This window comes from Osmerus eperlanus, chromosome 5 (genome assembly GCF_963692335.1).
Source record: "Osmerus eperlanus chromosome 5, fOsmEpe2.1, whole genome shotgun sequence".
Taxonomy (NCBI): Eukaryota; Metazoa; Chordata; class Actinopteri; order Osmeriformes; family Osmeridae; genus Osmerus; species Osmerus eperlanus.
In genome coordinates, this window is record NC_085022.1 from 1746199 (window position 1) to 1758698 (window position 12500).

The following is a 12500-nucleotide window of genomic DNA, read 5'->3' on the forward strand; positions in this document are numbered from 1 at the left end:
CCTCCCTCCTCCCTCCCTCCCTCCTCCTCCTTCTCTCCCTCCTTCTCTCCCTCCTTCTCTCCCTCTCTCTCTCCCCTCCCTCCTCCCTCCCCCTCCCTCTCTCCTCTCTCTCTCTCTCTCTTCTCTCCTCTCTCTCTCTCTCTCTCTCTCTCTCTCTCGCTCTCTGTCTGCATATGGCTACCATCTGCTCCAGCAGCGTACAGTCCAGCACTGTGGTCCATGTGTACAGTATCACTGTTAACCCCTTACAGACACAAGATGACATTATAGTGACGATCTCTCCCTCTGTGTCCTGCGCTCCTGACATGCAGTTCTCCCCAACCCTGAGACACGTCAGCAGAACGTGACAGGAGAACACGTCAGGAGAACACGTCAGGGAGAACGCGACAGCAGAACGCGACAGGAGAACGCGTCAGGAGAACGCGACAGGAGAACGCGTCAGGAGAACGCGACAGGAGAACGCGACAGGAGAACGCGACAGGAGAACATGACACGAGAACACGACTGCATTAAGGAAACATGAGGCTCTGAATCCTCAGTACTGTGGAGGAAGTGGGGTTTCCTGTGTGTTGGTATCAAACATAACCAGTAGAACAGAACTTTCTTATCGGTAGTCTCCATCATCCACATGATCTGATCGTGGTGCCTCCGGTCGTTTGCTCTACCCTCCTCCTCTCCGCCCCTCCACCCCTCCACCCTCCTCCCCTCCCCTCCACCCTCTTCCCCTTCCCTCCTCCCCTCCTGTCTCGCAGAGGCAGTAGAGGCAGTAGAGGCAGTAGAGAGTAGCCCGGGGTGTCCCGATGAAGCCCAGCCTGCTCTGCTCTTTGTCCTAAAATAAGATTTAAGTGCAGGGTAGCAGCCCTGCGGAGAACAGAGTACTTCCTGCTCTGACATCTAGCAGCGTGGGAAACACACAGACACACACACTCTCTCTCACACACACACACAGATACGAACACACACACACACACATGCCTAAGTACGCTGTCAGATGTCAACCAGCCCAGTATAAAGGTGACGCCCAGAGACTGTACTCTGTGTGGTTAGATCATTGTCATTGCTGTCCTGAAATACATAAACGGAGTAAAGCTGCTGTATGCTGCTGAGCACGACAGTGTCCCTCCTCGCTCTCCAGGATGTGCTTGGACCAGGGCCTGCTGGGACAGGGCGTGCTGGGACCAGGGCCCGCTGGGACCAGGGCCCGCTGGGACCAGGGCGTGCTGGGACCAGGGCGTGCTGGGACCAGGGTCCGCTGGGACCAGGGCCCGCTGGGACCAGGGCCCGCTGGGACCAGGCCCGCTGGGACCAGGGCGTGCTGGGACCAGGGCGTGCTGGGACCAGGGCCCGCTGGGACCAGGGCGTGCTGGGACCAGGGCCTGCTGGGACCAGGGCCCGCTGGGACCAGGGCGTGCTGGGTCCAGGGCCTGCTGGGACCAGGGCGTGCTGGGACCAGGGCGTGCTGGGACCAGGGCGTGCTGGGACCAGGGCCCGCTGGGACCAGGGCCCGCTGGGACCAGGGCCCGCTGGGACCAGGGCCCGCTGGGACCAGGGCGTGCTGGGACCAGGGCCCGCTGGGACCAGGGCGTGCTGGGACCAGGGCGTGCTGGGACCAGGGCGTGCTGGGACCAGGGCCCGCTGGGACAGGGCGTGCTGGGACCAGGGCCCGCTGGGACCAGGGCCCGCTGGGACCAGGGCGTGCTGGGACCAGGGCCCGCTGGGACCAGGGCCCGCTGGGACCAGGGCCCGCTGGGACCAGGGCCCGCTGGGACCAGGGCGTGCTGGGACCCAGGGCCCGCTGGGACCAGGGCCCCCGCTGGGACCAGGGCCCGCTGGGACCAGGCCCGCTTGGACCAGGGCCCGCTGGGACCAGGGCCCGCTGGGACCAGGGTCGTGCTGGGACCAGGGCCTGCTGGGACCAGGGCCCGCTGGGACCAGGGCGTGCTGGGACCAGGGCCCGCTGGGGACCAGGGCGTGCTGGGACCAGGGCCTTGCTGGGACCAGGGCCCGCTGGGACCAGGGCGTGCTGGGACCAGGGCGTGCTGGGACCAGGGCCCGCTGGGACCAGGGCCCGCTGGACCAGGGCGTGCTGGGACCAGGGCCCGCTGGGACCAGGGCGTGCTGGGACCAGGGCCCGCTGGGACCAGGGCCCGCTGGGACCAGGGCGTGCTGGGACCAGGGCCTGCTGGGACCAGGGCCCGCCTGGGACCAGGGCGTGCTGGGGACCAGGGCGTGCTGGACCAGGGCGTGCTGGGACCAGGGCCCGCTGGGACCAGGGCCCGCTGGGACCAGGGCGTGCTGGGACCAGGGCCCGCTGGGACAAGGGCCTGCTGGGACCAGGGCGTGCTGGGACCAGGGCCCTGCTGGGACCAGGGCCTGTGTGAGCACAGTACCCGCCTCTCTGCTGATGACTAGGATGCTTTCAGTTCACACTCTCAATAGAGGCTCATTCTGTACACATCACTTTCCTCTCAGTGAGAGGGGCTCGCCGGAGGATCTCTCTCTCTATTCTTTTATCCCTGTTTTTCTCTCTCTCTCTCGTACTCTACTTCTCTCTCTCTCTCTACGTCTCTCTCGCTCGATCTCTCTCTCGCTCTCTCTCTCCATCTCTCTCCCTCCATTCTTCCCTCCTGACTCCTGATGATAGTTTGGCCCTCTGCCACTTGGGCCCAGGCATGAAGTAGGATTAACAGTAACATCTTCATGGATCAAGTGATCCAGGTATTTACTGCAGAGGGCAGGGTAGTTCCACAGCTCTCTGTGTGCTGGTGGTCTGTACTGCAGAGGGCAGGGGTAGTTCCACAGCTCTCTGTGTGCTGGTGGTCTGTACTGCAGAGGGCAGGGGTAGTTCCACAGCTCTCTGTGTGCTGGTGGTCTGTACTGCAGAGGGCAGGGGTAGTTCCACAGCTCTCTGTGTGCTGGTGGTCTGTACTGCAGAGGGCAGGGGTAGTTCCACAGCTCTCTGTGTGCTGGTGGTCTGTACTGCAGAGGGCAGGTGTAGTTCCACAGCTCTCTGTGTGCTGGTGGTCTCCTAACAGCTCATAACAACGTCTCAAGGTGACTGGAGAGTCCAGACATGAAGATGTGGAGGGTCTGAACGAGACCCCCATGCATGGGCAGAAATCCGCCCATATATCACCGTAAACACAACTCAGTCATTTCAATATTAATTGTATGCAGTGAAGGGACTGATTATAGACACATACGCGTTTTTAAGTTTAACGTAGCTCAGGAGGAGAGAGAGAGAGAGACAGAGACAGTGTGAATAAGAGAGAGAGAGAGAGAGAGAGAGAGAGTGAATAAGAGAGAGAGAAAGAGAGAGAGTGTGAATAAGAGAGAGAGAGTCACCTTGCCCGGACCAAGCCTGGGAGCAGCCTGACTGTCAACTTGCTCTACAGTGCTGGCCTGGCACAGACACACACGCACACACCACTAAGGTCAGGGGTCTGGTGTGTGAAATGTCTTGTGTGTGTGTGTAATCGCCTGATCTCACGCTCTCAGCTGTCCTGCTGATGACTGGATCACTTGGCATCATCGGGGGCGTTTCATCATCAGGACGCTGGACATAAAGAGGCGTCAGAACTGTTCAGCCATCGTCGATTACCGCCTCATGGTGCGTGGTGGGCCTGCACACTCCAGTCCACACACGCTCAGAGAGGAGGCAGCAGAACGGTTGGCTTCAGAACCAACACTGTGCTTCTCAGGAGTCTTGACATTGGACTGTACCTTGGGCTCAGCCGTGTAAACAGCTTTCCTGGCTCCCAACCTGCTCCAGTGATCCAGACCCTCTGAAATCCTGTGTGAAGTCTCTCCAGAAGACCTCAGACCAGGGCGGTGACTGAATGACAGCCAAGGAGAGACAGTCGGAGGGATGGAGGGAGTCCTAGGGATTTGGAGAAAGCAAAGAGTGGAAGGAGGGGAAGGATTCACAGCATCTCCCCAGGAGGAGAGTGCTGTCTCATGGCTAGCAGCATATCCTCCTCTACTCTCCTCAATTCCTACCCTCTCCTCTCCTGTGTGTGTGTTTGAGGGAGTGTGTGTGTGTGTTTGAGGGAGTGTGTGTGTGTGTTTGAGGGAGTGTGTGTGTGTGTTTGAGGGAGTGTGTGTGTGTGTTTGAGGGAGTGTGTGTGTGTGTTTGAGGAAGTGTGTGTGTGTGTTTAAGGGAGTGTGTGTGTGTGTGTGTTTGAGGGAGTGTGTGTGTGTGTGTGTTTGAGGGAGTGTGTGTGTGTGTTTGAGGGAGTGTGTGTGTGTGTTTGAGGGAGTGTGTGTGTGTGTTTGAGGGAGTGTGTGTGTGTGTTTGAGGGAGTGTGTGTGTGTTTGAGGGAGTGTGTGTGTGTGTTTGAGGGAGTGTGTGTGTGTGTTTGAGGGAGTGTGTGTGTGTGTTTGAGGGAGTGTGTGTGTGTGTTTGAGGGAGTGTGTGTGTGTGTTTGAGGGAGTGTGTGTGTGTGTTTGAGGGAGTGTGTGTGTGTGTTTGAGGGAGTGTGTGTGTGTGTTTGAGGAAGTGTGTGTGTGTGTTTGAGGGAGTGTGTGTGTGTGTGTGTTTGAGGGAGTGTGTGTGTGTGTGTGTTTGAGGGAGTGTGTGTGTGTGTGTTTAAGGGAGTGTGTGTGTGTGTGTGTTTGAGGGAGTGTGTGTGTGTGTTTGAGGGAGTGTGTGTGTGTGTTTGAGGGAGTGTGTGTGTGTGTTTGAGGGAGTGTGTGTGGATAGAGAGATGCCAGGCTCCCCTCCTGCTGCTCTAACTGCTTAAAGCTGCATTCCTGCCACGGCAAACCCAGCAGCCAGGCCTGAGAGCACATGAAAGTCTCAGAGACCTCCTCCTGCTGGAGAAATCCGCTTCCTTCTCTGGTAAACATCAAGGGGAGGCCTTTCCACTGGTCTGGCTCCTGCAGGACATGGTTTTCCAACCACAGTTGAAGCAGTGTTGTGTTCTCCTACCTGTGTTGGGGGTCAGTCCTGGTTCTGATAGCTGAGCCTCCGCATCAGACTTGTGACCTGGCAGATGGTCCTCACCTCCTGTCCTCCAGCAGACTGGTACCTGTAGTCCCTGCTGAGTTGGGAGGGTGAGTCTGTGAGAGAGACAGAGAGAGTCAGACAGAGAGAGAGAGAGAGAGAGAGAGAGAGAGAGAGAGAGAGAGAGAGAGAGAGAGAGAGAGAGAGAGAGAGAGAGAGGGAGACAGAGAGAGGGAGAGAGAGAGAGAGAGAGAGAGAGGGAGACAGAGAGAGGGAGACAGAGAGAGGGAGAGAGAGAGAGAGAGAGAGAGAGAGGGAGAGACAGAGAGAGACAGAGAGAGAGAGAGAGAGAGAGGGAGAGGGAGAGAGAGAGAGAATGCACCACAGATTACCTTTCCTACCGACCGCCCACTGGCCTTCATCTCCATGGTGATTGCTTTTCGGTTCTTGTGTTGAAGACCGTATAAACTAAGCAGTGTTACACTGGGACAAACAGCCAGACAGCAGCACCCACAGTTCCTCTGGACATCACCAGCTAGCCAGCCTCCCTCACAACCAGCTAGCCAGCCTCCCTCACAACCAGCTAGCCAGCCTCCCTCACAACCAGCTAGCCAGCCTCCCTCACAACCAGCTAGCCAGCCTCCCTCACAACCAGCTAGCCAGCCTCCCTCACAACCAGCTAGCCAGCCTCCCTCACAACCAGCTAGTCAGCCTCCCTCACAACCAGCCAGCCAGCCTCCCTCACAACCAGCTAGTCAGCCTCCCTCACAACCAGCTAGTCAGCCTCCCTCACAACCAGCTAGTCAGCCTCCCTCACAACCAGCTAGTCAGCCTCCCTCACAACCAGCTAGTCAGCCTCCCTCACAACCAGCTAGCCAGCCTCCCTCACAACCAGCTAGTCAGCCTCCCTCACGACTGAAACCTCGCGGCATAACAACACGTTCTTCCCGACTGTTCTTCTAACACTGTATTTTGCATTTATTTACTTTTTGTACACCATTTTCATCCTCGCACTACTCGTTTATGCATCATCAGACCAAAACCGCTTCCCTGATGGTGAGAACCTCCCTGGAAGCTAAGCTGTTTCTGACAATGACCCGGTCTAAGAGCAGAGAGCAGGACAGCAGAGGTCGTCACAAGCGGTTGGTTTTCCACTCAGACAAGCTGCCACCTTCTCTGCTGCCAGTGGCACCTTCATGGAATCAGCAGCGTTTAAACAGAGAGAGGTTCTAACAACCCGTCTTATTTCCCGTTAACTTGTGACTAACGGGATGGGATGTGTAGTGAGGTCCACAAGACCACACGGAGCCAACATCTTGCCACACCTGAAGAGTGATTCAATCACATCAGAATCAGCCCTTGTGACACCCTCAGTATGCTGATTACCCACCAAACGCCGATGCAAAGGAACCATAGAATGGGGGGGGGGGACCTCCCCAATCTACCAAATCAGCCCTCCTGCTAGCTTGCAAGCTTCAAAGGGCCTGATTTAGACAACACGTCTCCAGCGACCATTTGCTATCCGTTTCGGCGGCGATTTGAACAAGGAACATACCTTGATCAGAACTTTTGAGGAAAGTTCTTGAGACTTTACCACAAGAGTACAAGGTGGAGAATTATGAGAGGGATATTTGTGTTATGTTTGTTACTTTGTTTTAATGTTGTGTTCACTGAAATCTTGATTCTAGTAACAACTCCTTCTTCCTGAAAGATAACCACGTCATTCTTGGTATCTACACGAAGCTATCATAATAAAACAATCATTCAACTATATTTTGTAACTGTACCAAGATGTCCAGAACAATATTTGAACCATCGAATGATCAGCCAGAGATCAGATCACACCTTTGGTAGGTGTGAAGGAAGGAGGGGGGAGTTGAGAACCCAGCTTCCCCCAATCCACATCTGACCCCAGACGGGTCCTCCCTCGAACTGTATAAAGCCCTAAGATGACCATCAATCTCGGACTCCAGCGAAACCGACCATGGCATGAACGCCATCAGGATTGGCGTTCCAAGGACGTCGCCAAGCTTCTCCTGAGATTCAACTTTATAGTGAACGCGTCACTATCTGGACGTTTCAACAGAAGAACCAAAAACGCAATTCCAAATGCGACTTCACTGAGATCCCGCAGACTCAGTCACATGACCCAGCGCGGCCGCGCTGTGACTTCAGATTCTTCAAATGGACCTTTGGCGCAAACCGCCCTCAACATCATTGATCAACCCCTGAGCAACGTAACTATGGCTAACGCTCTTTCCCCCTCGACATGGCATTGGCGTGAGCTCTGTTTATGATTTGTAAGGATGTAATCACTGACTGTACAATTTCTGCCTTTCTTTAAGTTAGACCATTTCATTCTGTTCATTGAAACCAATCTCTCATATCAAACCCATAATCCAACTTTTCATAAGATCTGTTTACCTTACTTGAATAAATTCAGTGTAAAGATATTTTGACGTGCGTGTTCACTGATGTTACGATAGGCTCTACTCTTAGAACGAATTCATTCCTAAAGATGAGACTGATTATTACATATTAAACATAGGATTCCCTAATGTCCTAAACCAATATTAGGGTGGTGCCCCAGACTTTATGATAAATTAAGTATTTCTATCTTTAAACGAGCAAACCCCGCTACATATTGGCGCCCCGTGTGAGGCTAAGATAGATTGAAATGAGCAATCGTAACTTTTGTGAAACGAACTGTTAAAATAGAGCGAGCTCTAACTGTATGTAGCACCATGTATTTAATACTACTGTGCCTAGGCTACAGTGGCTGTGTGCGTATTCAATTGTTTTTCGTGAAATAGCTGCTAGTGTGTGTGTGGGACCAGCTAGCTCAAAGGAAGCAGCTAGGTTTGACCGGAGGTACGCGCGTGCTCAGAAACACCGCTGCCCCGACATTTACGTTGTAATCTGCCTCGGCCAGCTCTTCACGGAAAGTAGCATAAGAGCCTTTATTATAGCCTCTATTTTAATAGTGTAGCTATTTGGTTAAGTGAATTACCAACCAACTAATACGTTGGTGCACATGTCTAGTTAAAGGAAACAGACAGTAGTGATTAGTCCTGAAGGACTTTTGTTTAGAAGCAACTAAACAATGCAGTTTCTACACGTAACCTATTATGCCGCCACGATATAGCTTGTCGAAAAAAGCATTGACTATTCCCGCAGCTAACTGTGTTTTAAAATAACAGTGGTTGCCAAACTAAAGTTACATTATTAGATGCAGTTCATCAATGTGGTTTAGTTACGTTGACTTCAAGAAGCTACTTAGTAACTATAATTGTGTAAAGTATGTACTATAATTACCTTGTACCTTTATTTGTTATTTGTATACGTCTTTGGCAGTCAATTGTAACCATAACCTAAATGAGTTTATTGAAACTAGTTTGATTTAAAAAGATTGGAAAGCCGACAAATTTTCCCTCATCTAGACCCCTAGTCACAAAGCTTCAATTGCTACGGCCATTGTAAGCCACTTCAAGTGCCTCTTTTTGTTTCAATAATTTCCTCTCAACCTTTTTCCTATGTCATGTCATAGCTTAATCACTCATAGCCATGCCAATGTCTGGGGAGGGGGGGTGACATGCTGTTACGCTGCTGTGGTCTTTCTTCTCTTGTCTTCATGTCAACAGTTTCATCGACGACGGTCTATGAAAGTTGACATCCGGGGGGATGTAGTGAGGTCCACAAGACCACACGGAGCCAACATCTTGCCACACCTGAAGAGTGATTCAATCACATCAGAATCAGCCCTTGTGACACCCTCAGTATGCTGATTACCCACCAAACGCCGATGCAAAGGAACCATAGAATGGGGGGGGGACCTCCCCAATCTACCAAATCAGCCCTCCTGCTAGCTTGCAAGCTTCAAAGGGCCTGATTTAGACAACACGTCTCCAGCGACCATTTGCTATCCGTTTCGGCGGCGATTTGAACAAAGAACATACCTTGATCAGAACTTTTGAGGAAAGTTCTTGAGACTTTACCACAAGAGTACAAGGTGGAGAATTATGAGAGGGATATTTGTGTTATGTTTGTTACTTTGTTTTAATGTTGTGTTCACTGAAATCTTGATTCTAGTAACAACTCCTTCTTCCTGAAAGATAACCACGTCATTCTTGGTATCTACACGAAGCTATCATAATAAAACAATCATTCAACTATATTTTGTAACTGTACCAAGATGTCCAGAACAATATTTGAACCATCGAATGATCAGCCAGAGATCAGATCACACCTTTGGTAGGTGTGAAGGAAGGAGGGGGGAGTTGAGAACGCAGCTTCCCCCAATCCACATCTGACCCCAGACGGGTCCTCCCTCGAACTGTATAAAGCCCTAAGATGACCATCAATCTCGGACTCCAGCGAAACCGACCATGGCATGAACGCCATCAGGATTGGCGTTCCAAGGACGTCGCCAAGCTTCTCCTGAGATTCAACTTTATAGTGAACGCGTCACTATCTGGACGTTTCAACAGAAGAACCAAAAACGCAATTCCAAATGCGACTTCACTGAGATCCCGCAGACTCAGTCACATGACCCAGCGCGGCCGCGCTGTGACTTCAGATTCTTCAAATGGACCTTTGGCGCAAACCGCCCTCAACATCATTGATCAACCCCTGAGCAACGTAACTATGGCTAACGCTCTTTCCCCCTCGACATGGCATTGGCGTGAGCTCTGTTTATGATTTGTAAGGATGTAATCACTGACTGTACAATTTCTGCCTTTCTTTAAGTTAGACCATTTCATTCTGTTCATTGAAACCAATCTCTCATATCAAACCCATAATCCAACTTTTCATAAGATCTGTTTACCTTACTTGAATAAATTCAGTGTAAAGATATTTTGACGTGCGTGTTCACTGATGTTACGATTGGCTCTACTCTTAGAACGAATTCATTCCTAAAGATGAGACTGATTATTACATATTAAACATAGGATTCCCTAATGTCCTAAACCAATATTAGGGTGGTGCCCCAGACTTTATGATAAATTAAGTATTTCTATCTTTAAACGAGCAAACCCCGCTACAGATGGAAGTGATGTCATGACTGGGAGGAGGAGGGGAGGGGAGACACAGAGGGGGGAGAGAGAGAGAGAGAGAGAGAGAGAGAGAGAGAGAGAGAGAGAGAGAGAGAGAGAGAGAGAGAGAGAGAGAGAGAGAGAGAGAGACAGAGAGAGAGGGAGAGAGAGAGAGAGAGAGAGAGAGAGAGAGAGAGAGAGAGAGAGGGTTAACTTGTGACTAACGGGGGCTGGAGCAGGCCAGCTGATCATCTGTTATTAGCGTGAGTGGGACCTTCTATCTGGAGGCTGTGAGTCACTACCTTTGGCTCAGCGTGAAGAGCTGGAAGATCAAGAGGTCACACATTCAAATCCTCCCTGTTCTGTGTGTCTCTTTGGATAAGACTGTTGAATGACTACATTATTATTATCATTAATGAGACTAGTGAAACGGGGTGGAAGGATTTGCTCGTCTCTCATCTTGAACTGGCTCATGTAAACAGTAAACAGTTACACAGTCTGTGATCGACTGAGCCTGGCCCGGCTTGTTCCCTGTACTGCTGGCAGAGACAGAAACCCGACACCAGGACAACACCGTCCTCTTCACTTGGCCAAGATGGCTGCTGCCCTGCACAGGTCTCACTGTACAGACAGCAGGGAACTCTGGTTGACTTTCAGCCATCAAAAACACAGTGGTGATGATTTTCGTAAGACATTCCGTGATTACTAACAGTCTGTTTCCCCCCCCCCACCCCCCCACATCACTTTTTCCCCTGCGCCACTCTCCCCCCCCCCCCCTCCCTCCTCCAGGAGTGCTGAGCCTACCAGAGAGCCTGACCCTTCACAGAGACCAGCGTCCAGGCAGCAGTTCAGAGGGACACGCCTACAGCCAATCAGAGCTGCGCTCTGTAGAACAGTGCCTGCTGACCACACGAGTGGGAAGCATCTCCGAACTGAGTGAGTCATCTGTACATGTGTGTGTGTGTGTGCGTGTGTCAGTGTCTGTTCGAGTCTGTATGAGTGTGTGTCTCTCTCTCCCTCTCTCTCTCTCTCTCTCTCTCTCTCTCTCTCTCTTCCTAACACGTCATGATCCTCTCTTGTCATGAGCCTTGACAGGCTATTGTATCCCCGCTGGTCTGTGATGTCATCAGTGTGTCAACAGTCATCACCAGAACACACACTGCTCCAGTGATTAACACGCTTTATTAGTTGTCACTGGGTCATCTTTCCCAGACACAGGGGAGATTACAGCAAACACCCTCCTCTGTGGTCACTCTGAGGGGACAGGAATCAGGAAGTGTGTACTCCCCACCAAACACTGTGTGAGGCCTGGGAGGGTTCATGCAAAGTTCAATCTGGAAAGATGAATAATCGAGAAAAGCCAACGTGTCTAGATGATCTGAGTCGGTGAAGTGTAGAAGTAAAGCACAGAGAAGAAGGAAGAGAGAGGAAGATGGAGAGAGAGAGAGAGAGAGAGAGAGAGAGAGGGAGGGAGAGGGAGAGGGAGAAGAGGGGGAGGGAGGGAGGGAGGGAGGGAGGGGGGAAGGAGGAGAGAAAGAGAGGCAGATGGAAAGAGAGAGAGGGGGGAAGGAGGAGAGAAAGAGAGGCAGATGGAGAGAAAGAGAGAGAGAGAGGAAGAAGAGAGAGAGAGGAAAGAGAGAGAGGGGGGAAGGAGTAGAGAAAGAGAGGCAGATGGAGAGAGAGGCAGATTGTGACGGCCTGGCTGAGGAGGACAAACAGAGAGAGAGAGACATACAGACATGCTGCAGACAGAAGGACCAGATCATGTTACTAACTGGAGCTGCCCCCCTCCCCAGCACAGACCGTCACTTCCCCAGGTGGAGCATCTCGAAAGGCATGCGGCCTCTCATTCATAAACCTTCAGATTTCACTCTTTGTTTGTTTTGTCTCACTGCTTGCCAGTTAAATGGCAGATTAGCATATTTGAAATGGCATTCTCTGAACCAGGGCCAGCTCTGAGGACACAGCCAGGCCTGCATCCCTGGAGAGGCCATGTGAGGAGATCATTGATCATGTTATTCTGCACATCAGGCTGAAATGCATTTTATTTCTTTTCTTGGACGTGTCAATGGCAGAGCACCCTATACTGAGAACAGCAGCTCCCTCCATCTCTCCCTCCCTCTCTCCATCCCTCTCTCCATCCCTCTCTCCATCCATCTCTCCATCCCTCTCTCCATCCATCTCTCCCTCCCTCTCTCCATCCATCTCTCCATCCCTCTCTCCATCCATCTCCATCCATCTGTCCCTCCATCTCTCCATCCCTCTCTCCATCCATCTGTCCCTCAATCTCTCCATCCATCTCTCCATCCCTCTCTCCATCCATCTCTCCATCCATCTGTCCCTCCCTCTCTCCCTCCATCTCTCCATCCATCTCTCCATCCCTCTCTCCCTCCATCTCTCCATCCCTCTCTCCATCCATCTGTCCCTCCATCTCTCCATCCCTCTCTCCATCCATCTGTCCCTCCATCTCTCCATCCATCTCTCCATCCCTCCATCTCTCCATCCATCTCTCCATCCATCTG

The 12500-nt window shown here is 52.1% G+C and overlaps 1 protein-coding gene across 1 annotated transcript in view; it reads left to right on the forward strand.

The window, feature by feature from the left end:
* LOC134020750 (ankyrin repeat and BTB/POZ domain-containing protein 3-B-like) overlaps window positions 1-12500 on the forward strand; it is a 60899-nt gene that overhangs the window by 27236 nt on the left and 21163 nt on the right. Inside the window, 1 exon segment of the mRNA XM_062460963.1 lies at window positions 10768-10914. Coding sequence (XP_062316947.1) covers window positions 10768-10914 — 147 coding nt within the window.